We start from the raw sequence: 20,752 nt of genomic DNA on the forward strand, positions 1-20,752 counted from the left end.
CAATCCTAGCCAATTCCAAGGAACGCAGAACCAACACGAGGTACGATCCACATATAGCTTTAGTGGTAAGGAGTCCAAATTTAGAAAATTGCACCAAAGTGCATATTATATGGTTTGGATCACACTAAGCTGTCATGAACACGTAAAATTTGATTAAATTAACGATGTGGTGTAGTGTGACCACACTCTTGTAGTAAAAGAATTGTTAGCAGTTTCAACAAAACGACTTAACGAGGTTTAACTTAGTAAAAGTCTTACATCATATCCTACAAGTTTTGGAGTTCGAATATCTCAAGGGATGGTGTTGGGACTTTGGGGATAAGAATTCTCTTACCTTCCCCTTAATTCCAAATATTTAACCACAAAAATATATCACCAAAAAACGTGAGGGTTGAGATACAATCAAGATTAAGTATAATAAGTTAGATTGTTTCATTATTTTTAATCTTAATCAAGTCAATTTAATTATGATGATTGACAATGGGAAGCTTAGATTTTTATTTTTATTTTTTGGGACATTGATGAATGTTAATATAATATGATATTGTATTATTTTAATATTTATATAAAAAAAATAGTATTTATTTTAGAACTTTTTTTCTTCATTTTTCATTAAAATCATGTCAATTAGACAAAGCAATTTTTTTTTTTTTTTAGTGCTTATAGATGAACACATTGTTACATATTATTTTAATATTGAAATAAAAATTTGAAAACTCTAGCAAGCAATTGTTTGACTTTATTTTAAGATAAAACTTTGTAATGTAACGTTGACCATCAATGCAATACAAAAATCACAAATGATAAACCCATAAACCTTCTAAACCAAGCATAAGAAAGAGTAAGAATATAAATACAAGTATAGAAAAATCATTAGAAATATATATATAAAGAGAATCAAGTTGCCTTCATTTTGAGGAAATGCATTGTACTAATCCCAACCCACAAGTCTTTCTCTTATTGTTCTTTTAAGCTTATCTATGCAACGTATGTTGCGTCAAATTCTTGCATTGGTTTCGTTTATTGCAACTTATATTCAAACTAACATTACAAGAAAAGAGGGAGCTCAAGAAATAAGGAAGATCATCAAATTTGAAGACATGGGTCAATCGTTGTTGAAACTAACTCCTGGTACAATCCCTTCTTCTTTGGTAACCCTAGAGTTGATCACTAGTTGGCCGGTTTGTGTCGAGCTTTAATTTTTTTTAAAAAAAGGTTTATATAAATTATGGTTTAAATGGAAATTTCGAGTTACCAAAAGTAATCAACTCTAGGTCAAACTACTTCTTTTTATATGCATAATATACTACAAGTACTTTGTTATTGTTAAATTTCTACGTAATGACTATTTAAATAATATAATAAACATTTTACAATTTTCTAATTTATAAGACATACCATCCAAATTTGTTAATAGTAATATGTATTAGTATAAATCGTTTTGATCTTATCGAATGTTTTTAAAGACCTAGCTACACATCAACAAAGCAAATATCATCATCAAATCTTAAGTTAGCTTAATTAATTAATTTTATTTATTTATAAGTTGCCTTAAATAATTGCACAATTGAAACATTTTACTAACTTGTTCTCTACAATAAATTATCAACCGATCGATCAATTGTTGATTTTAATGATTTTGAAGATCATATAACAGACAAAGCCTAGTAACTTATGGTAAACACAATCTTTTTTAATAATGTTTTGTAGGAAATGAGGTGACAAAGTCTAAGTTGGGTGAAATAGCAGGAAAATGTTATGAGGAATTCTCAAACAAGTTAAACAATAAAGACTTGACGGAACCCGAACTATTTTGTGAGTTCTACAGAGCAGTTTGTGAAGCAGTAGAGTATGTCTTACAACTCCAATTTCTTTCCCTTTCGAGGAAGTCCCAGTTTATCCCGTTGATATATATGTTTATAAAGTGTTAAAATTGTAGATAAATCAACAATTTTGTGTTGTCATTATGATATTTTTTTTTTTTGAGAAAATGTCATTATGATATTTTGGTAAATATATCAAAAAATATGGAACTCATATCAGACAAAAAGTTATTGATTTATTTATATTTTTGTCATTTTGTCTAATCAGCATGGGTTATTTTGGTAAATAAATAAAAAATTATGAGGTCCATATATGACAAAAAGGTGTTGATTTATTTATATTTTTGTTGTGCAGAGAGGTCAATAGTAGCGTTGGCAACACCCAATTTCGATTACCAAAGGAAGAAGTTCTTAAGAAAGCATTCGAAGTAAGATGGGTTTTCGTTCTTTATTACTCTATCGTCCGTATAATTTTATTTTTTCTACGAAGTGTGTGCATGATTAAAATGGGACTTTTATGAACTCACACTGCAATGATGCAGACATGATTCAACTTCATGATTTGGATACCATATCCCACAATTGTATTGATAAAGTTAGTTAACAAACAACACATGCATATACAAATTTGTTATTAATCTTTGCTACGCTAAAAAATTTATGACAAACTCACACGTATATATCTATTTTAGTCACGCACTTATCCATGATCCGTAGGAGCACGGGCAAACAAATAAAATGTGTGACAAATAATAAATGCAGACACACCACAAAGACAAAGACCATTTGTCCGAACAAGAGTTCCAGAAGATTCTTCAAGATGCAATAATGGAAACAGGATTTACAGGCATTGGAGCAAAGGATGTTATACTTTACATCTTTGGAATTCCTGCAACTACATTTCTCATCAAAAAAGGAGTTTTTCCTAGAGCGATTCCCGACGGTTTTTTCATCCCTGCTGTTACCTCTGCTACTGTATTTGCTCTTTCCAAATTTAACAAGATATGATATATATAATCATCGATTAATCATGTACTCTATAGTATATTATTATGTAACGCGTGTTTAGTTTGTTGTAACATGAAGCTCACAATGTACATTGTTTTGGGTGTAATAATGAAATATCACAAGCAAACCTATACATGCCTTAATAAATATGTCACACTGCACATTTCTTTGTTTGATAATCGACTACTAATTTTACCAAACATGTATGCAATTAAAGAGTCAAAAGGCCAATAAAAAATACAAGTAGAAAGAAAAATGTCTTTTCATTACAAAATCTGACTGAAAATCATACAAACTTACAGTTATTTACTCAACAAAAAATCTCCTAAAGTAGTCTTTTGCTCTTTTCTCCTCATTACACAATACTTGATCCGAAAATGGAAAATTGAAAAAGAATTTATAGAATACAAATTGAATGCTTAATGTTGGACTCCACAAGAAATAATATTTGATGTTGTAAGCTGTCTTTTGTTATATACTGCTGTGTACATTTAGCTTCAGGACAATGAAAGCAATACTGCAACAGCTAATGTTATACGCGTAACAAATACTACGTACACTAAATTGAGGCATCCCTGGCCTTATAGGAGCAATCTTAGGGTGTTCTTCGCGCTTGCTGGAAAGCACACAGTAGTCTTTCCTATTTATAATGACCTGTTACCCAAACCAGGAGACAAAATATGTTGGTGATATCAAATGTTGTTAGGTTTTAAGCATCTTCCGCAAATATCTTAAAAATAAAGTCACGAAAACGTTTGGAGTAGAGTTTTGGATCTACAGCTGATATTGAGGTAGCATCATACTGCATTGCCTTGTAAGCATGCTCGAGTTTTTTGCTAATGTCATAATCTTGAAGTATGTCTATGATCCCAAAGAACATAACAACGTCGTAGTATTCTCCAACTGGTTCCAATACCTGTGATTCACCATCCATTTTCCTCACAGCTCTCTCAACTTGTGCTGGCATGTTTATTCCTAATTTAACACTAGCCCACCTGAAAACAATGTGAAGCGCGTCAGACTAACTAGTCAGTGCTGCTGCTGCTGCTGCAGCTTAACAGAAGCTAGATATGATTATGATTGTAAGATAAAATGAAGAATTATTAGCTTTCAAATAAGATCAATGCAAAAGTAAACTGCTCCTAAGATGACAGCTTTCGAAACACTCACCAAGCTGGATCAATTAGAAGTTGATCCATATCTACTTTGGAAAGACGAGGAGCTCCTGGTTCACTTTCTTGTTCATCACAGCCTGAGAGTTGAAATCGAGTTATGTTTGACTAAATAATGAAGATAAATAACATGTTATGTCCGTAAATAGTTGTCACATTGTTCTGACCCTTTAATGTTTTTACTAAAAGACTGTTAATTGAAGTCATATTGTCATGTCACAGTAGGAATTATAATCATAATCATTAACTATGTGGAAAAGGTGACAGCTTTTTTCGGACATTCTATAATAGTATGTGTGACTAACCAATAGGTGACCGGGATCCAGAAGGAATCAGGTCCCCTGCTTTGGAGGCTTCCCTAAAGTGAAGGCCAACTAGCAAGCTGTAGTCCATAATTCTCTCCTGTTCCAAAAACTCGCAATCTCTATCAACTTGTCTGCATATATAAGAAACAGAAATGAATTATGAAACTGAAAATTGTTCAACCAGAAAATAAAGCAAATCAAAGGACATGTTATTACCTGCAGAAATCTTGAAACCATGACTTCTGCAAGCGAAAAATGAAGTTGAGATCAAGGTCTTTGAGTATTGTACTTGCATCTAACTCTTCCTCAGGCTTATCCGTTGAACGGCCTAGTGAAGATCCTTTCAAGTCAAAACGTCGATGAATGGTGTGCTCGGTGCAGAATAGGTTCCCCATTATGATGAAGCGTACCTGGACTCTTGTGTATCATTAACTGTATGCCTAGCAAGAACAACTTCCACTAGAAGAAAAAAAGTACAGCAAATTTCTTATCTTACTTTCTTCTGGATTGTTCCTGTCAATTTAACACAATGTAGGCCGAAAAACTTGGTCACTAACGTGTTCTCAAATGCTCGAACATGATTGTAGTACGCTGATAACATCCTTAAGAGTACCTACATACATGTAAAACATACCAAATTTTTATCTGAATGGTGCAAAAATCCGGTTACCAAACAAGGTTAGTATGTTCTAAACAAGATTAATTAAAGGGAACGAGAATTACTTTTGCTTCTGTCTTCTTAATTGTCTTAATCATGTAACGATCATCACTACTCAAGTAAAAGAAGCTTCCACTTTTTCCAGGGGAGGACAGCTCACGAAGGGCTTCGTTCCCACAGATTGATAACATGTAATCAGCTGCATCCACCTTAAAAAGCTTCCTCAAAGCTCTAGTAAAGATTGAATGGTCAGGCTATTATAAAATTATCAGATTATAAAAGAATTCGGAGTAATAAGATGAATACATTAAGCTAACCTGAAAACTAAAGGGCAATAGTCTTTCCACTTAAATTCACAGGAACTATGTGGAGGAGTATACTTAGAGCCTTCTGATGGAAATTTTGTCCATACTTTTTCCTTGGGATCGAAAGCAGACGACCTCAGATCAAGGGATGTTGGTGGAGCAGGTCTACCAACAGCATGCCTGCAGAATCACTCTCCGAATTTATCATCAGTATGCCAAAATCAGTACACAGTAACTAGTCCGAAAAGAAAAGATGACTAATTATTAATGGCCTAATACTATGACTACAGTTTACTAGGGCCAAATAAGATGCATTAACAGGATAACATGATTACAATATATCGAAAGTAGACCACAAATGAAACTAAAATGGGGCAAAAAGAGGCGAAAAGTACCTGATTCCTAACTGTAGATTGAGCATAAGCTCAAAGTTTTTATGACCTCTAGTAATAATCTCTCCTTGTTTCTTCCCTACTTTCGGTATCCTAAGTGGTTTCCCTGGAGTCCCAGGTGCTGCCATCTTAAAACTAGTCCAATTTTCAAGACTTAAACCATCAAAATCACCATCTTTTCCACTGTCAGAATTCCTTCTGTTACTACCATCACTTGAAAAACTTCCTTCTGAATCCAACATGTGTCCACCAGGAGTCATTCTCGAGTCAACTGACATTCGTGCAGGCCTACTCCTTGGATCCGTTCCTTTGGGTGACTTCCATGCCGCGAGCTTCTTCTGCGATGGAAAAACAGTAATCTTTTCAGTTGCATATACCTTACACCCACTCAAAATATCATTATACAACTCTTGAGGATCCCAATTTCCCTGATCTAACAGTTCAGGTTCAGGACAATGATAAGTCCCAAGCATCTCTTTCGGGTCTCTACTCCAATACCCCTCGTAGTAACATCCATTATCCCATTTGTATATACCGTCTCCTTCAGGCAAAGAATCAACCCAATTTCCTTCGAAGCAGTTTCCATTCGCCCAAATCATCACACCAGGACCCGAAATCACCCCATTCTTCCATTCTCCTACGAAACAAATCCCATTGCTCCACTGATATTTCCCCTGACCTTCTTGCACACCATGCCTCCATTCTCCATCATAAAAGTCCCCATTCTCATAAGTCATAACACCATAACCATGCTTCATGTTCATCACCCAAAACCCTTTATACGACTCCCCTTCAGGGCCGGTATAAGTACCTTTCCCATCCATATAACCGCTCTTAAACTCACCTTCATACACAGCCCCTGAAGGCCAACTAAACCTACCTTTACCTATGGCTTGGCCTCGAAACCACTCCCCTACGTAAATGCACCCATCAGTCCACAAGTACTTCCCATGTCCATGGGGGCAATACTCGAACCATTGTCCTACATAGTAATCTCCATTCGGAAGAAACTTCTCCACCGGTACAAGCTCAATGTTCTCACTTCCATGGTTTTTGTTGTGTCCATCATCAAAGATAATATGACCATGATCATCAAAGAAGTCTTCGTGCACATGGGCCATAGATGTCGAGCCAAATATGCTATGTGCTCGTTTCTTTGCAGCAGCTTGTGTTTTTCGCAATGTTGCCTCCCATGCTTTCGCCATTCCACAAGATTTGATAATGATCTCTGCTTATATTGGGTTAGAAATAGAATCTATTCTAGGAATGCACTACTTTTCTTGTAACAAACACACAATTTTTATTCATTTCATCAAAGATATATAATGTTATGTACAAGTTTATCTAAGATGATCATAAAATGTTTATGTTACATGTACCTGTTGTCAATCATAAATCATTCTGAGAAATTCCCACACGTAAAAAATCATCAAATCTTCGATTTTGTACATTGCAACAGATGAATGTGATACACTCTGCTCGTCCTCTGGAAAATCTATATGATCAAACACTTAGATGTAAAATTTTACCAAACCAAAAACAATTTCTAGCACATATTATAATTATAATATAAATTATATATTTTTTTTATAAAAGTTTTTCCTAGATATTTAGGCTAATCTTGTTTTAATTTTGTTTTGATTGTAACACACAAGTGAATGGAAAATTTTCCTACACAATAGTGGTTGCAAAAATACCATTCGCGAAAAGCGGAGGAAATTGCTAATCTACAAATGACAAGAAGAAGAGCTATTCTAACAATGAGCTACAACTTCTAATTCCCACAAAACAAGCAAGAAATGAACGGACACTCAGTAATATTTTTTGCCATTTTTAGAACTTGGTATCCCTATAAACTAGGAGATGTGTGATAATCCTCGTTGACGAATTGAAAATATGTGAGATTAGTTACACCTTCATATGCTAAATTGCTAATGCTATATATTGTTATTTTGACCTTCAAACTTTTAAATTTAAGCATTGAATAGTTTGGTTTTAAATCATATATCATGAAATCAAACAAATAAAAATAAAACAAAATTTCCTAGAAGAATGAGCACGCTAAATTGGTAATAAGGACATTAATAGCTGTTATATAATTTTGTGTGATTAGTGTTAAGAAATTTTGTAAGTTGTATTGTATAAACTCAATTATTATGTTGGTTAAATAACGCCATGTAATATAATTTGTTGGACGAGACAACTTATTATTTTGTTTACAATGTTGATCATAATTGGATACAAATCTTACAATTATATGGATGTTAGATGTGCTTGGTTAAATATTTTTTATTGATATTAAAGATTTGAGATTGAATTATGTTCGTATTATTTGTCATTTTTATCTCACTCTACACAAATTGTTCGTCCAACTCATGAGAGTATCAGGATAAAATAATCTTCAGAATTGAAACCTTCGTACTCTTCCTCTCTATTGCTTACTTCATCTCTCGTTCCCATCAAGCATTCAAGTAATAATGATTAGCGAATTATAATCAAATGTGGATTTTGTCAAAAAAATTACGACAACTCTATTTGGCTTCTCTATAATCCTATTAATTTCTCAACGTTTAGGGGACTAATGATATCAATAATTCTACCCACAAGTTATAATATCTATAATGTCGTAAAGAATTTGATATCGATTACATATAAAGATTTAATTGCACAATCTTGAATTCTTGAGCCTCAACATGTACACAGGCATACAGTCATTTGGAAGCACAAACGCAACGAGATACAGTCTCCCATGAGAGGTAAACATGTTATGCGCAATCGGACTTAGCTCGATTTGTCCTCGTGAATGCAAGACCGATGTTTGAATAATCTCATTCCATAATTCAAGGTGCTAGATTTTTGGTAGACTTTGCACAATCGGGTATACTGTATAACATTTTTACAGGAGCTTTGTTAATAAATCAAAGGAAATTTTGTATTTTACCGCCTCACAAAAACACAAAAATCTCTTTTACCACCTCCCAAAAAACAAGTATTACTTTACCACCTCATAAAAAACAAGAATATAGGTTTTACCACCACTTAAAGATTTCGTTTAAAAATCCGTTAAGTGGACCCATAAAGCCACGTGTCGTGTTATTATTGGCCAAAAAAATAAAAAAAAAATAAAAATAATAATATGTATTGCATTCATCTCTTGTGCTGGAAACGTTTTCTTCATTGTGCAGTTTCAATGTCTACTTTCACAGGCAGAAAAGAAATTTTTGTAATTCTTGCGTCAATAATAATATTTAGCCCAAATATACAAAGTATTTTCTTCCCTTCATAACTTTCTCTAGTCTTTAGAGGTGGCTTAAAGGGGAAATTGAAAATTACAGGGAAAAAAACATGGCATTTAAGATGCAGGGTATGATGAACATGCTCTTGTACACATAAACATGATTAAGCTCTCACTCGTCCCTCTAAATTGTGGATGATTCCATCACATAATAATGCTATCTCAAATGAGTACAGTTTCATTCCAATATGAGTAATCGAAAGTACTCTTATGTATGAAAAAAATCCTAGCAACACCAACAAATATAGCTCCAGTCTCCAGACAGTATTAAGACCAGTAACAGAGACCAGCAATGAGGATTAACAGCACAAGTCAGATCATTAGCCATACCCCAGGTCTCACCTCAGTCATTCTAGAACCACTCATTACATAACAATGCACGGTGCAAATTTGCTCATATTGCTTCTATATGTGCAAAGATTTTGATCTAAAAATACCACAATTAAGATGAGGAATAAATAATCCGATTCCAGCTTACTCAAACAAACTGGTCGTAGCAGCATATAGTTATCAATGAAAAGGAAGGTGAGAAACAATAATAACAAGCAAATGGAGTACAATTTCAATCGATAGTAATAAAAATCCTGCAATACTATAAAAGCTAATTTGCCCACAATGGGCGAAACAGCAGCAAGCAAGCCAAGTCTTGAAAAAAAAAAAAAACAAACAAACCAAGTCTGGAAAACATGAAACAAAGTCTGGTCTAAGGAACATACTCCAGTGACCAGTTATTTCTAAGAGTACTCCCCACAGGCTAAAAATGCCATAACGCGATAGTAGACCTGGGGTTATCTCAACTATTACTAATATAAGCATTGTGCATAACCTTTTGCTTCAAAAAACAGATGAAATTTAATATGTAGAAACTTAAGGCTGCCCAAAAGCAATTGCCCAGATACCATCACTTAAATCAGCTTCCTCAACTGATTTTATTGATGGTTTTTGCAATGCCTACTAACATCCCGTATTTGCATATCATCGATCCAAGGCCTAGTAGTGTAAGCTAATACTTATCGAGCATAAAAAGCCGATCCAACCACATCCCGATCTAAAGAGACATGCCCCCATCCATTCAGGCAGAATAGCACTAACCCTTTAGATTTCCGATGCAGTCCCCCCTACTTGTCCGTTGACTCCATCCATCCCATCCTGGTTAACTCGGCACCTGCAGAAACAATTATGACTTTGTGAGTGCACTTACTTTATACAGTACATTCATATCAACAAAATCTCACACATCACAGTATCACCACAAATAACATCTAACCCCATCCCCAGACCAAAGTCAAACGCAGCCAAGCTTCTCAGGGACTATCAATCCCAGAAACTTGAACAGCGTCATCACTGATCAACTATTTTATGCTGTCAGCTGATTGTACTTGTTGCATCATCAAATGGAAGTAGTTGTAAGCATGTGTTAAAAATGGCGGCACACTGAAACTCATAGAAGAAAAAAGGACTCAGCGGTCAACATACTCTAGAGACATGGCTTTATTAAGGCAAATAGATAATTTTGTAGAACTGAGACCTCAAAAAATAAGAAGCACCTTCCGTTTACAATCGCATATAACCTAGATGGACAGCCCACCTAAAAACAAAATTCTAAAAAGCCAATATAGTAATCACCACCTTGTTGACAAAAATTTCCCTAAAAATGATTTGTCCTAAACCATCAAACACTAAAGCAGTAAAGCATCTTGGACTCAGGGATACACATCAAATGCAACCATTCATGTGCACATCCAAGTGTGCCCCATCTTTAAATCGCAAAATAGGTAGTGGTCAGACCTGTATTATAGGACCCTGTAATATAGAATTGACACTAACACAAATATGGGAAGGTATTTAGGAGTATCAAACTTGTAAAATTTAGAAGTACAGAACTTATTAATGCGTATGATTCAAGGTCTGTCAAAGATATATCTTATTAATGGTAGAAAAGTATGGAGTAAGAATGGGATGGACGTGAAAGAATAAGGTCAATGAAGTAAAAAGAGTGACCAGAAAGGTGTAGATATTATGAGATTAAGGGCGGGAGGAGGGGTAAGGCGTTCAAATTATACAAGATCTGTCAAAGATACACCATATTAAGGGTGGGGAAAGTATGAAAGGATTAGTAAGATAGGGCATGGACGTTAAAAAAAGAAAAGGTTGATGAAGTAAAAAGAGTGATCCGAAAGGTGTAAACATTGTGAGGTGAAGGTAGGGAGGGAGGGGGTAAGATGATAATATGGGGTTGCTATAAATAAAATATAAAAGTGAGTCAAACTCTTGCAACACTCCAAGTGAAAAATAAGCTCAACAGTCCAAAATAAAGGGAGTGTGTAATCGTTCCCTATGCTGATCAATCATCCGTGCTGGTATCAAACACTAAACACTTCGAAAAGGGTTATGGAATCCATACCCAACAATTCATTGTTCTCAGACACTTGAATATAATTGAACCTCATAACCGTAGAAGAAAAAAAAAAAAAAGAATATATGCCATATGTGACCTAAAAAAGGCATCATTAAGCATTTCAACAAGAATTAACAATATCACGTGAGCCTAATACATTAAAATTTATGTAAATTTCTAAAAACGATAATAAACTAAACTTATGCCATGGTTCCACACATATAAATTTAGGACGCTATCCCCACCAAAATCCGACATTCGTTCTAAGTAACCAAAAGTAGTTCCACTAGGTATTGGCATGCATTTCATGGCCAAAAACTTAAAACATTGTTGTGACAGGAGTGAAAATGAAACTACAGCACATTCCTCAATTGAATCAAACCAAAAACAATAAAATAGACTGAGTGAAACTTATGACACCTAAAAGTCGATTCTACCCATTGAAGCCGTGTCAATCCTAAAATTTTGCCAAACAAAACATTTAGTCCCACTATTGTGTTAACATCTTCCGATTGGGGGGATGTCCCACAACTTAATTTAACATATAATTTCTTGCAACAAAAGATTCATGTTTAATTCAATTGTTCAAGAAGGGTATGTTGCACACCCCCGCAAGTTTTTTCTCTATTTCTACATGCAAAAGATAGATAGGTAGATTTAATAATAGTAGTGATCATAGACTAACAACATTCAAATCATAAAATATCCAAGAATCTAATAGAGAACATCAAAAAAAAATCCTACCAACAGCAGTAGGCTTCTTTTTTCCACCTAAAATCCCCAGCTGACAGATTTAATCAGAATGTACTAGCCCTAAACTTATTGCACTGATCTGAATATTTTAATTGTGAATAATCCTTTTATAAACTTAACTTATATATCAAAGAGGGAAAGAAATTAATTGGCAAGGCAGTAAGTTACAACAAATGTACTTCATTTGCAAGTAAACCAGCAGAAATCCAAGGGGGTAAATTCAAAAACAGATCTATAAGACGAGTCAAATTCCTTTCAAGCCCACAGATCAAAGGGCAGAGGATGAATATTCAAAACAAAGAATAACATATTCGCCAATGATAGATCCTAGATTTCACGCCCAAGCCTTCAACATTAATCAAATTACTCACAGCCAAAAACTTCCAAATTTTTGCGTTTACTAAAAGTTCGTGCTATCATTTTTGGGACTAAGGCTTTGTTGTTGTTGTACTAAAAGTTCATGCTACAGCCTTAAAATAAATCCATCTATATGGATAATCAGAGTGGTGTGAGAAAGGGGAAAAAAAAAATTTGTCATGCCAGACAAAAGTATTGACCAAATTGGCGGCTTATATAAAAACATATTACACTAGAGATAGATAATATATACCTGTTTCAATAGCAGGGGCCTGCAACACTCCCAAGATCACTCAAGCTTCAACAAAAACTTAATATCAATGCAGGACCAAAGCAGCGCAGAAACTTTAGCATCTGCCTGTGGATAATCACCTCAGTGGATTCTTCACAAAGAAGACTAGTCAGTAAATCTTCACCTCACAATGATTGATCCATACAAAAACTGGAAAGCTGAGATAAGTTAACAGACCTTCTAAAGCCTTTGACATAGTTTTCACACCAGAAAACGACCTTCCCACAGCGATTGGCCTTGAAACTGTGGTGCAAATGGAATTGCCTTCTGATTTCCTAGCTGCCGTTGTTGCTCACAGAGATTCAGCTGATCAGGAAATTGGTAGTCTTGCCAGTGTCTATTGTTCTCAACTGGGGTTTGGATTACTGAAGCCTGTTTTCCAGGAAAAGGAAAGCTAATTGCCCCTGGCGAGTGATTCCACTTGCTAACATGACTATATAAAGAACCATTAAAATTGGTGCAGAGGTCAAACCCTGTGTCTTGCTTTGTTGAGGATGGCATCTGATATCCATCAAGCCAGCTATAATCATCCATCATTGGGTTTCCATCCTTCACACTTGGCTCATGCTGAGGTTCAATAGCATATTTAGGAGTAGCAGGTGTAAAACCTGGTGGAGGGCCTATGCGTCTGATTGGCCGACTGACTGGATTTTTTTGAGAACCAACTGGAAAGACTGACTGGGGCTTGATGATAGTGGAAATGTTCAAGTCAGGCCCAGACGATACAATAAAGTCAGTTTTAGATGGCATGACAGCTTCTGAAACCTGCACTGGGTAGCCATTACTAGTATTGGAATTGACAGCATGCGAGAACGGAAGTGATAGGGCAGCAGATTGCAAAGGAGTGAAATGTTCTGAAGGCTTTTGGTTCATTATATGCCCATTACCCATCAAACTCAGATTCCTAAATCCATTCAACACAGAAGCCCGCTGCTCAGGCAACCAGCCAGAACTAGGAAGTTGTGTAGGTTGCACATGTTGGGAGGACGCGTTAGCAACAGACATGGATGGCCTCAACGTTGCATCAAGACCATTCTGAACAATTCCATTGGTAAAAACTCCATTAAGAAGGTTCCCATTTGGTGATGCTGACACAGGTCGATTAAAAACTCCCAAATTTCCGCCAGACACATTAGCAACAAGCCCAAGATCCTCACAAGAAGTCAAAGCTGGATAACCAACATCAACTTGCTTATCTGCAGCTGAAGGCTTAAAAACAATAACCTCTTCTTCATCATCAACCTTGGCCACCTTCGCTGGTCCCAAAGCTCTCGGACTTGATTTCTTTTCACCTGATAATTCTTGGCCCATGACATTTGACATCAATGTTTCAGGGGAGGATTCAAGACATAATTGTGCCTCAGCACCAAAAATGAATTTCTTCAAGTCAGAATCAAAATAAACACCCTGCTGCTCAACCCGAACAACATTAGCAAAGACCTTGCCAGCAGCTATTATCCTCTGGACACGAGTTGTTTTCTCCTTAATTCCACCATCATTACCATTCCCAAATGTATGCTTCCTAAAGAAGTCAAGGATTTGATGTGCAGGGTGGAGGGGCAGAAATCCCCTCAACTCAAAGTCTTCCCATAGAGCAAGGCGATTGGATGTTTCACCTTCTTCATACTTGCTCATGTTGGAAAAGCATGTCTCATCTTCATCAGTAGAAAGCAACCCACTTGACAGCAGCTTGTTGAAAAAGGTTATACAGGAATTCCAAAAGAAAATTCTAGCATTAGCTTGAATTTCCCCTGCTTCGCTGCAAGTCGCAACATCTGGATGGCAAGCTAACCATTCCACAAAGACTAAAATTCCAGGCATTAGATAACATGATAAAGGATCGCATAACTGCAAGCATCGCTCAATAATATGTCCCATAAACTCAAAAACAGCAGTATACGCATTCTGAAGGAGGACCGAACGCTGTAGGATTTCAGCATATGACTGATTCTCAGATTCTCTTTTCACATTGTGTACCGTAAATATAAGAATTGCCACCAGCCTGACAATAACAAGCCCACATTCAGCAGCATCTGACCCAAAATTGTATTGGTCTTCCAGGCCAGACGAAAGAAGCACAAGAAAATCATTCTTGGCCATTGATAACACATCTGCAAAGGTTTCCAGACTGGACACATAAGCAATAAAAGTTAAATACAAATCATTAATACAAGAGAAGATCAAACCAAATTACTATATATGATAGTAATGATACCTCGTGCGAGTGAACAATATGCCATTCACTCTGACAAACTTAATGCAGAACGCTTTCAAAGTTTCAGGAATACTAGGTGCCTTTTCTTTACTTGGACTGGTTTGGCGTCTGTTTTCTTTCGACAAAGCCCCCCTACTATCACCTCTTCCTTTCCCTTTTCCAGACATCCGTGAGGTGGCTGCTTTTACTATTGGAGATTTAGACTCCCCTAGAAGCTGTGTATAATTCTGACGATTCTGCCACAGAAAACAAAAAATTTTGTTACAAATTATTGTCAAACGTCATACTAAGATTGTAGACTTCAACGCAGAAACAATTTTCTCATACATAAAATAAGGATAATAATACAGAAGCAAAGAAAATAAAGTAAGCATCAAAACAAGAAGGCAGCATGCATCTTCAGTGTATGAGAAGATGACACAAGCTTTATAAATTTTCAATCATGACACTGCCTAGTGTCTACAATGCTTAGTCTTAACTAAGAAAGCAACTTTAAACACAGCATCAAAGTGATTTCAAACATATTAGCATGCAAAAGCCATATATGAACACCAACAAAATCATATAGGAATCTCCCAAACAAAAATCATGCTGCATAATAGTCATCATAGTAATCAGCTATATTAAATACTAACATTTGCTACAGTACACTTAACTGACCAAGTAAACAGTCTACTTTGTCCCAAAAAGTAGTGAGTTCATCACAACAGAGATGCGAAGTGTCCAAATTTTCACAAAATCAGCTCTTAATTTATCTCCTGCCTATCATGGTGGTATACACTACAAATACAAACTTTGGTAAGAATTCAAAAGACAGTTCACTGCCACCTCACCTGTAAAACTTCTAGTCTACTGACCAACGTCTATACTCACTAACCAAAAACATTAATCCCCCTCCAAGGATGCTAGATGTGCTCTGAGCCTCTGAATCAAACTCTCCAAGGTCAAACTTTGACAACTAAATTCATAGTATAGATATGGGACAATGATATTCTCAGTATGATTCAATAATAAATTGAGAGAAAACAAAAATCAATGTTTTAGCTTGAAAAAAGATAGATATCATACATATGAATGGAGTGAATAACTAAATTCAATTGAAAAATTGGAGAGAGAAATCATTGATATAAACATTAGAGGAATAATTAGACTTTTCACATGCAATCTATTGACATGGTTTTCCAAATCCCCCTTCCACTCCCTCCTCAAGCAACACGTATAAGTTCAATCAATTTTGTAGCATAAATGTATGTAAGGCAAGGTTATAAAACACCCAAGAGGGGAACAGGGATTGAGCATATGCACAGGTATCAACTGTTAAGTGATAGTATTGGTTATTGCAATGCTTGAAGATGGATTCTCACAAATTTTGTCCAAGTAAATGGGTTGAAATAGAACGCTTTACTGTTTGCACGATGCATTGGAAAAAATTTACTGTTCAGGTCAAGTAGAATTTGTTCAAAAGTAAAACTAAGAGCATTATGTAATGGGAGTCTCAAAAGACCACAATCATTTTCAAGCTTTACAGCTTCACTGGGTTAAGAAGGGGACATGAGAATCAATTCAAAGGGAAAGAGTTGGTTCTTTGATAATCACAATGAGGTAAGACATAATGGCATAATGCTTTCAACATAACTTTTTCCTATACTCTTGAAATAGGGGTCCTGCTATACTAAATCAGATATCGAGCTATAACCTCGAAAGGCCAAAGGCTATGGCTATTACGATTTGTAAATTCCTTCCGTGCTAGCTAAGAAGTATTGTTAGACCTTACACCATTCATAGTCACCCAAAGTCCCAAACAACAAATGCTTAAGGAAAAAAAAAGGATCAGATATGATCAAGTTTATTAAGCTTTAGTACATAGAAGATACAAAAATTATACATCTGAGCAAAGAACCACCCCCTCCTAAACAGAGAAGGGGATAAAGCTGAAAGAAGAACATAGCATGAGCCTCATCATCTAATTACTTACCCTCTCAAATGCAATGATAAGATTGTCCCTTGCAGTTGTAAAAGGGCTTTCAACAGCCAAACTCCGAAAATAGCGGTAAGTTGCAGCCAATTCATCGCCATGATATGCAGCCACTATAGCAAGCTAGAAAACAGCAAATATAAAATGAAGGGTCATGCAACAGAAAACAGACCATTTCAAATGACTTGTCTACAGCACAAAAAAATAGTGAACACCAATAAGAAATACCTGGTGATGTGGATTACCACCAGACGGCCACAGAGAAGATGCTTGCACATAATAGCTAGTAGCTGCAGCAAAGTCTCGAGTTTTGGAATCACCATCCCCATAGAGACCTTTATAGCGAGCAAGATCACCAAGGTAAATCAAGCACCGGTGGCAAGAAATCAAGCCTTTCTTTATATCAGCGATTTTTTGTCCATCTTTCGAGAGCAAAATCTGATTATCAGGATCATCTGAGAAATAATCAAGAGACAGGCCATATTTTGCCCTTATTTTCAACATGAGCTCATGGTAGAATCCTGTTGCCTCTGACAGAAATGTTTTAAATTGAGAACGTATTCTAGCAAGTCGATCAGGACGTGCAGGACCACCATTTCCGTTTTGGGCAGCAGAAGAAACCTTTGCAGAAGAAGCTGCATTATAGAGTGCCCTTAGCTCTTCTATTCGACGGTAATGCAACTGCCATAAAGCAAGCTCAATTTCAAGCTGCTCAGAGAAGGAAAGATCTTCCAGTATTATAGCTTCATAGTTTTCTCGCAGTTGTTGCCATACATTAGGATCTGAAGGAACTCTTGCATGTGCAGATTTACGTCGGGTATTTTCCAGCTCGACATTCTGCACAGCATCAATTCACAATAAAAATTCATATCTGTGATGCTGCAATTTGGATGTCTCAAAAATAACACCAAAATCCACACAACAACAGTGCCGCACACATTGTTAGAACTTAGAGACTGATAATTAGGCAGAACTGAATAAGATGTGACAATGCAAACAAGAAGGTAACGACTTAGGCTATTGAACATTTCTTTCCATAAACAGGGTCAGGAAACATAAAGTTGTACACAGTAAACTATCCAATGAGCAGCACTAGGCTTGGTAGCACGTCACAAGTAAGAACCAACCAAAGATCCAAACATTCATAAATATAACATCAACAAGAACCCGGAAAACACGTACTCAACCAAAAGACATCCCACACAAGATCACGGAAAAGACTTTCTTTATGTAAGCAATATCCATAGCACAGTTACAGCCACATGAGCTCCACCACCATACCATCACCCTAATGCACCTAAAACCGATATTTCGTTATCGATTCAAAAACCATTCCATAAACCATTCTCATATATATTCCACAAAATGTCACAACAACCAAGTTCCTATGTACTCCAACATAATCATGGAAGACTTATATCTATATTAAAGACGAAACCGGCCGATAAATTAAAGGCAACAGATTAAAATAACACAAGAATTCGAACACAAAATGAAAATCATACCTTATTGTAAAGCCGCTGAGCACGCTCCCTAGGAGAAATTACTGAAGGTTTATCCATCTGAACAGCCATTTTCCATCAATTGCAAGCAAGAAAACTGCACTATTTCATCAGGAGCAATCCACAACATTTAAAATCCTTCAAAAAAAGAAAAACGATCAAAAATCACGGAATTCGCATCGGAAAAAAACAAAAATACACGCAAATTACAAAAATTCAATATGCTAGAATAATTCAATTCCAATATAATAATCGCAAATCAAAGATCCAAGGCATACAAGAAAAAAACCCTAGATCTGTGAAATTGAAGGTGAAATACTTACAAAATCGAAAGAAAAAGGATGAAAGAAATTAGGGGTTTTGGTGAGAAAATTCTGGAATGATGAAGAAATTGGGAAAGAATGTGATCGATTAAGGAAGAAGAAATTTGTGTGTTTTTCCCCAAAGAGTTTAGTTTAGAGAGACAGAGAGGAGAGAGAAATTGGGGACGGGAAGCCGACGAGTTCGCACGAAATAAGAGGGAGAGAGAGGGCTTAATACGTTTGTTTTACCATCATATAAAAAAAAAAAAAAAAAAAAGATTATGCTACTTTGTACTTGTACTATGGTTAATAATGCTTTTTTTAATTTTTTTATATTCGTTAGTAATTTTAATTTGATTTATTGATTGAAATTTTGTAAAAAAAAAATATATTGATTGAAATTAATGACATGGACTTAGTCAATGGTTTCCAATTTTGTCAAACAAAGGAAAATGTTATTCTTCCGAGTTTTTTTAACTGTTGCAGTTTGACCGGCACATAGTTTTAGGCAATTTAATTGACTTAAATAAAATAAAGGGTAAGTGGAGTAGTTGGAGTATTAAAAAATTATAAAAAAAATATAGTGGGGTTAATAGTTTATTGAAAAGTAATTAATGTGGGTGGAATGATATAATAAAAAAAAAGTAGTACTCCGTATTAGGTTTGGGTGGGGACCCTAAGAGGAGAGAGGTATAATATTTTAATGTAGTTTTTTGCCAAAAAAAAGGAAATGTAACACTTATTAAAACACGGCCAGATTTGGCACTTATTAAAATACGGAGAGAGTACTCATATTTCTACTATGAATTACTCCGTAGTTTTTTTTTTACCAATTAGTTGCTGGTGTAGTGGTGATTGGGACTACACTTGGTAGGGAGGACTTGTGTTCGATCCCCGCAACAACAATTGGGAAGGGATTGGAACCTAACCACCCAAAACTGATCCCCAAATCCGAATTACCCCAAAGAATGAACCGGTTGGAACACCAAAAAAAGAAATATTTATTTTTAACCCGCAAAATTATAAGTTCTTGTGGTTTTGTTTGGTTTTGAGCTAGCATGCTCTCTTTGATTGCCCATGGGTGACCAATCTTTCGCTGAGTGTGGTTGTGAAACTATGACAGGTTGGAGCAATTGTAATTCAATGTGTGATTTGGTGGATAGTTGGGGTGAACTCGACCTAAAGATGAAGCAAAAGGGGGCTTTTCTCGCGTGGTGCATATGGGAAGAACGTAATAGGAAGGTTTTTGAGGATAAAAGCACTCCCAACTTGATTCTAGTGGACATAGTTCTGAATATGGTTGAAGAGCAAGGAAAAATGTGCGGCAAGGATTTACAAGATGAGCCCGAAAACATGGCAGGGCCCTCTTGCTGGAATTATTAAGCTAAATGCAGATGTCTCACTCTCGGTTGATGGTTGGGTGAGGCGGTTGGTCTTAGAGTGGTAGCCAGTGATCACGAATGGCAAGTTTTGTTTGCAGCAACTAGGAGAATCAAAGCCTACTCGCCCCTTGTGGTAGCCGAGGCAAAAGCAGTTGTCGTGGCTGCTAGATTGGCTTGCAAATATTGCCTTGAAGATATAATGCTAGAATCTGATTGCCAAACACTCATGAATATTCTCTTAAGTGGTGCCCTCTTTCTCACGGACTTAGACATTGTCCTCAATGATATTATGTCTTTTTGTACTTCTTTTAGATCTATCTATTGTACTCATGTTAAGAGGGGTGGTAATTTTGTTGCGCACCATTTAGCTTAGCTAGCTAGTACCTTTCAGAATTGAGCAAGTGTGGGAAAACTTTTGTCTGCCAGAAATAACTTTGTATGTATTGTTGGACAACATTACTAATTAATACTAGCTTGCTTGTTTGGTTTGGAAAAAAAAAAGGTTTGTTGCCCTACATTCCATATTATACTTTAGATTTTATAGTTATGATTCAACCATCAAATTAGCTAATTGGAGCTTCACCCAATCATCATGACACTCCGAAAAATTAACTCTAA

General features: G+C 35.9%; 3 protein-coding genes across 3 annotated transcripts; 1 reads left to right on the plus strand and 2 right to left on the minus strand.

The window, feature by feature from the left end:
* Positions 1-935: 935 nt before the first annotated feature.
* LOC145609427 (uncharacterized) lies at positions 936-3,036 on the plus strand. Its single transcript, XM_081664916.1, has 4 exons — positions 936-1,131; positions 1,711-1,849; positions 2,179-2,251; positions 2,586-3,036. The coding sequence occupies exons 1-4, from the start codon at positions 981-983 to the stop codon at positions 2,829-2,831; spliced, it is 609 nt and encodes a 202-aa protein (XP_081521042.1). The 5' UTR covers positions 936-980; the 3' UTR covers positions 2,832-3,036.
* Positions 3,037-3,540: 504 nt separating this feature from the next.
* On the minus strand, positions 3,541-12,954 carry LOC145609601 (phosphatidylinositol 4-phosphate 5-kinase 4-like). The gene is made up of 11 exons (XM_081665052.1): positions 12,936-12,954; positions 12,839-12,849; positions 12,720-12,738; positions 5,667-6,891; positions 5,284-5,451; positions 5,032-5,197; positions 4,805-4,921; positions 4,525-4,718; positions 4,309-4,439; positions 4,002-4,083; positions 3,541-3,826 (listed from the first exon to the last, which is right to left on the minus strand). The coding sequence occupies exons 1-11, from the start codon at positions 12,952-12,954 to the stop codon at positions 3,541-3,543; spliced, it is 2,418 nt and encodes an 805-aa protein (XP_081521178.1).
* Positions 9,511-18,970, minus strand: LOC145608358 (nonsense-mediated mRNA decay factor SMG7-like). Its single transcript, XM_081663970.1, has 8 exons — positions 18,774-18,970; positions 18,454-18,588; positions 17,177-17,785; positions 16,949-17,071; positions 14,974-15,209; positions 12,936-14,886; positions 12,720-12,849; positions 9,511-10,123 (listed from the first exon to the last, which is right to left on the minus strand). The coding sequence occupies exons 2-6, from the start codon at positions 18,520-18,522 to the stop codon at positions 12,960-12,962; spliced, it is 2,964 nt and encodes a 987-aa protein (XP_081520096.1). The 5' UTR covers positions 18,523-18,588; positions 18,774-18,970; the 3' UTR covers positions 9,511-10,123; positions 12,720-12,849; positions 12,936-12,959.
* Positions 18,971-20,752: the final 1,782 nt, after the last annotated feature.

The sequence above is a fragment of the Chenopodium album genome, chromosome 23 (assembly GCF_948465745.1).
Source record: "Chenopodium album chromosome 23, dcCheAlbu1.1, whole genome shotgun sequence".
Taxonomy (NCBI): Eukaryota; Viridiplantae; Streptophyta; class Magnoliopsida; order Caryophyllales; family Amaranthaceae; genus Chenopodium; species Chenopodium album.

Bases quoted from the DNA above. Each gene is read 5' to 3' on its own strand.
- LOC145609427 (XM_081664916.1), top strand. From the start codon at position 981: ATGCAACGTATGTTGCGTCAAATTCTTGCATTGGTTTCGTTTATTGCA. The intron at 1,132-1,710 runs GTACAATCCCTT...AATGTTTTGTAG, and splicing joins GTTGTTGAAACTAACTCCTG to GAAATGAGGTGACAAAGTCT. The intron at 2,252-2,585 runs GTAAGATGGGTT...TAATAAATGCAG, and splicing joins TTCTTAAGAAAGCATTCGAA to ACACACCACAAAGACAAAGA.
- LOC145609601 (XM_081665052.1), bottom strand. The intron at 4,922-5,031 runs GTAATTCTCGTT...ACATGTATGTAG, and splicing joins TTAAGAAGACAGAAGCAAAA to GTACTCTTAAGGATGTTATC. The intron at 4,440-4,524 runs GTAATAACATGT...TTATATATGCAG, and splicing joins TGGTTTCAAGATTTCTGCAG to ACAAGTTGATAGAGATTGCG.
- LOC145608358 (XM_081663970.1), bottom strand. From the start codon at position 18,522: ATGGCTGTTCAGATGGATAAACCTTCAGTAATTTCTCCTAGGGAGCGT. The intron at 17,072-17,176 runs GTATTTCTTATT...GCTGTTTTCTAG, and splicing joins GTGGTAATCCACATCACCAG to CTTGCTATAGTGGCTGCATA. The intron at 15,210-16,948 runs GTAAGTAATTAG...TTTCTGTGGCAG, and splicing joins TTATCATTGCATTTGAGAGG to AATCGTCAGAATTATACACA.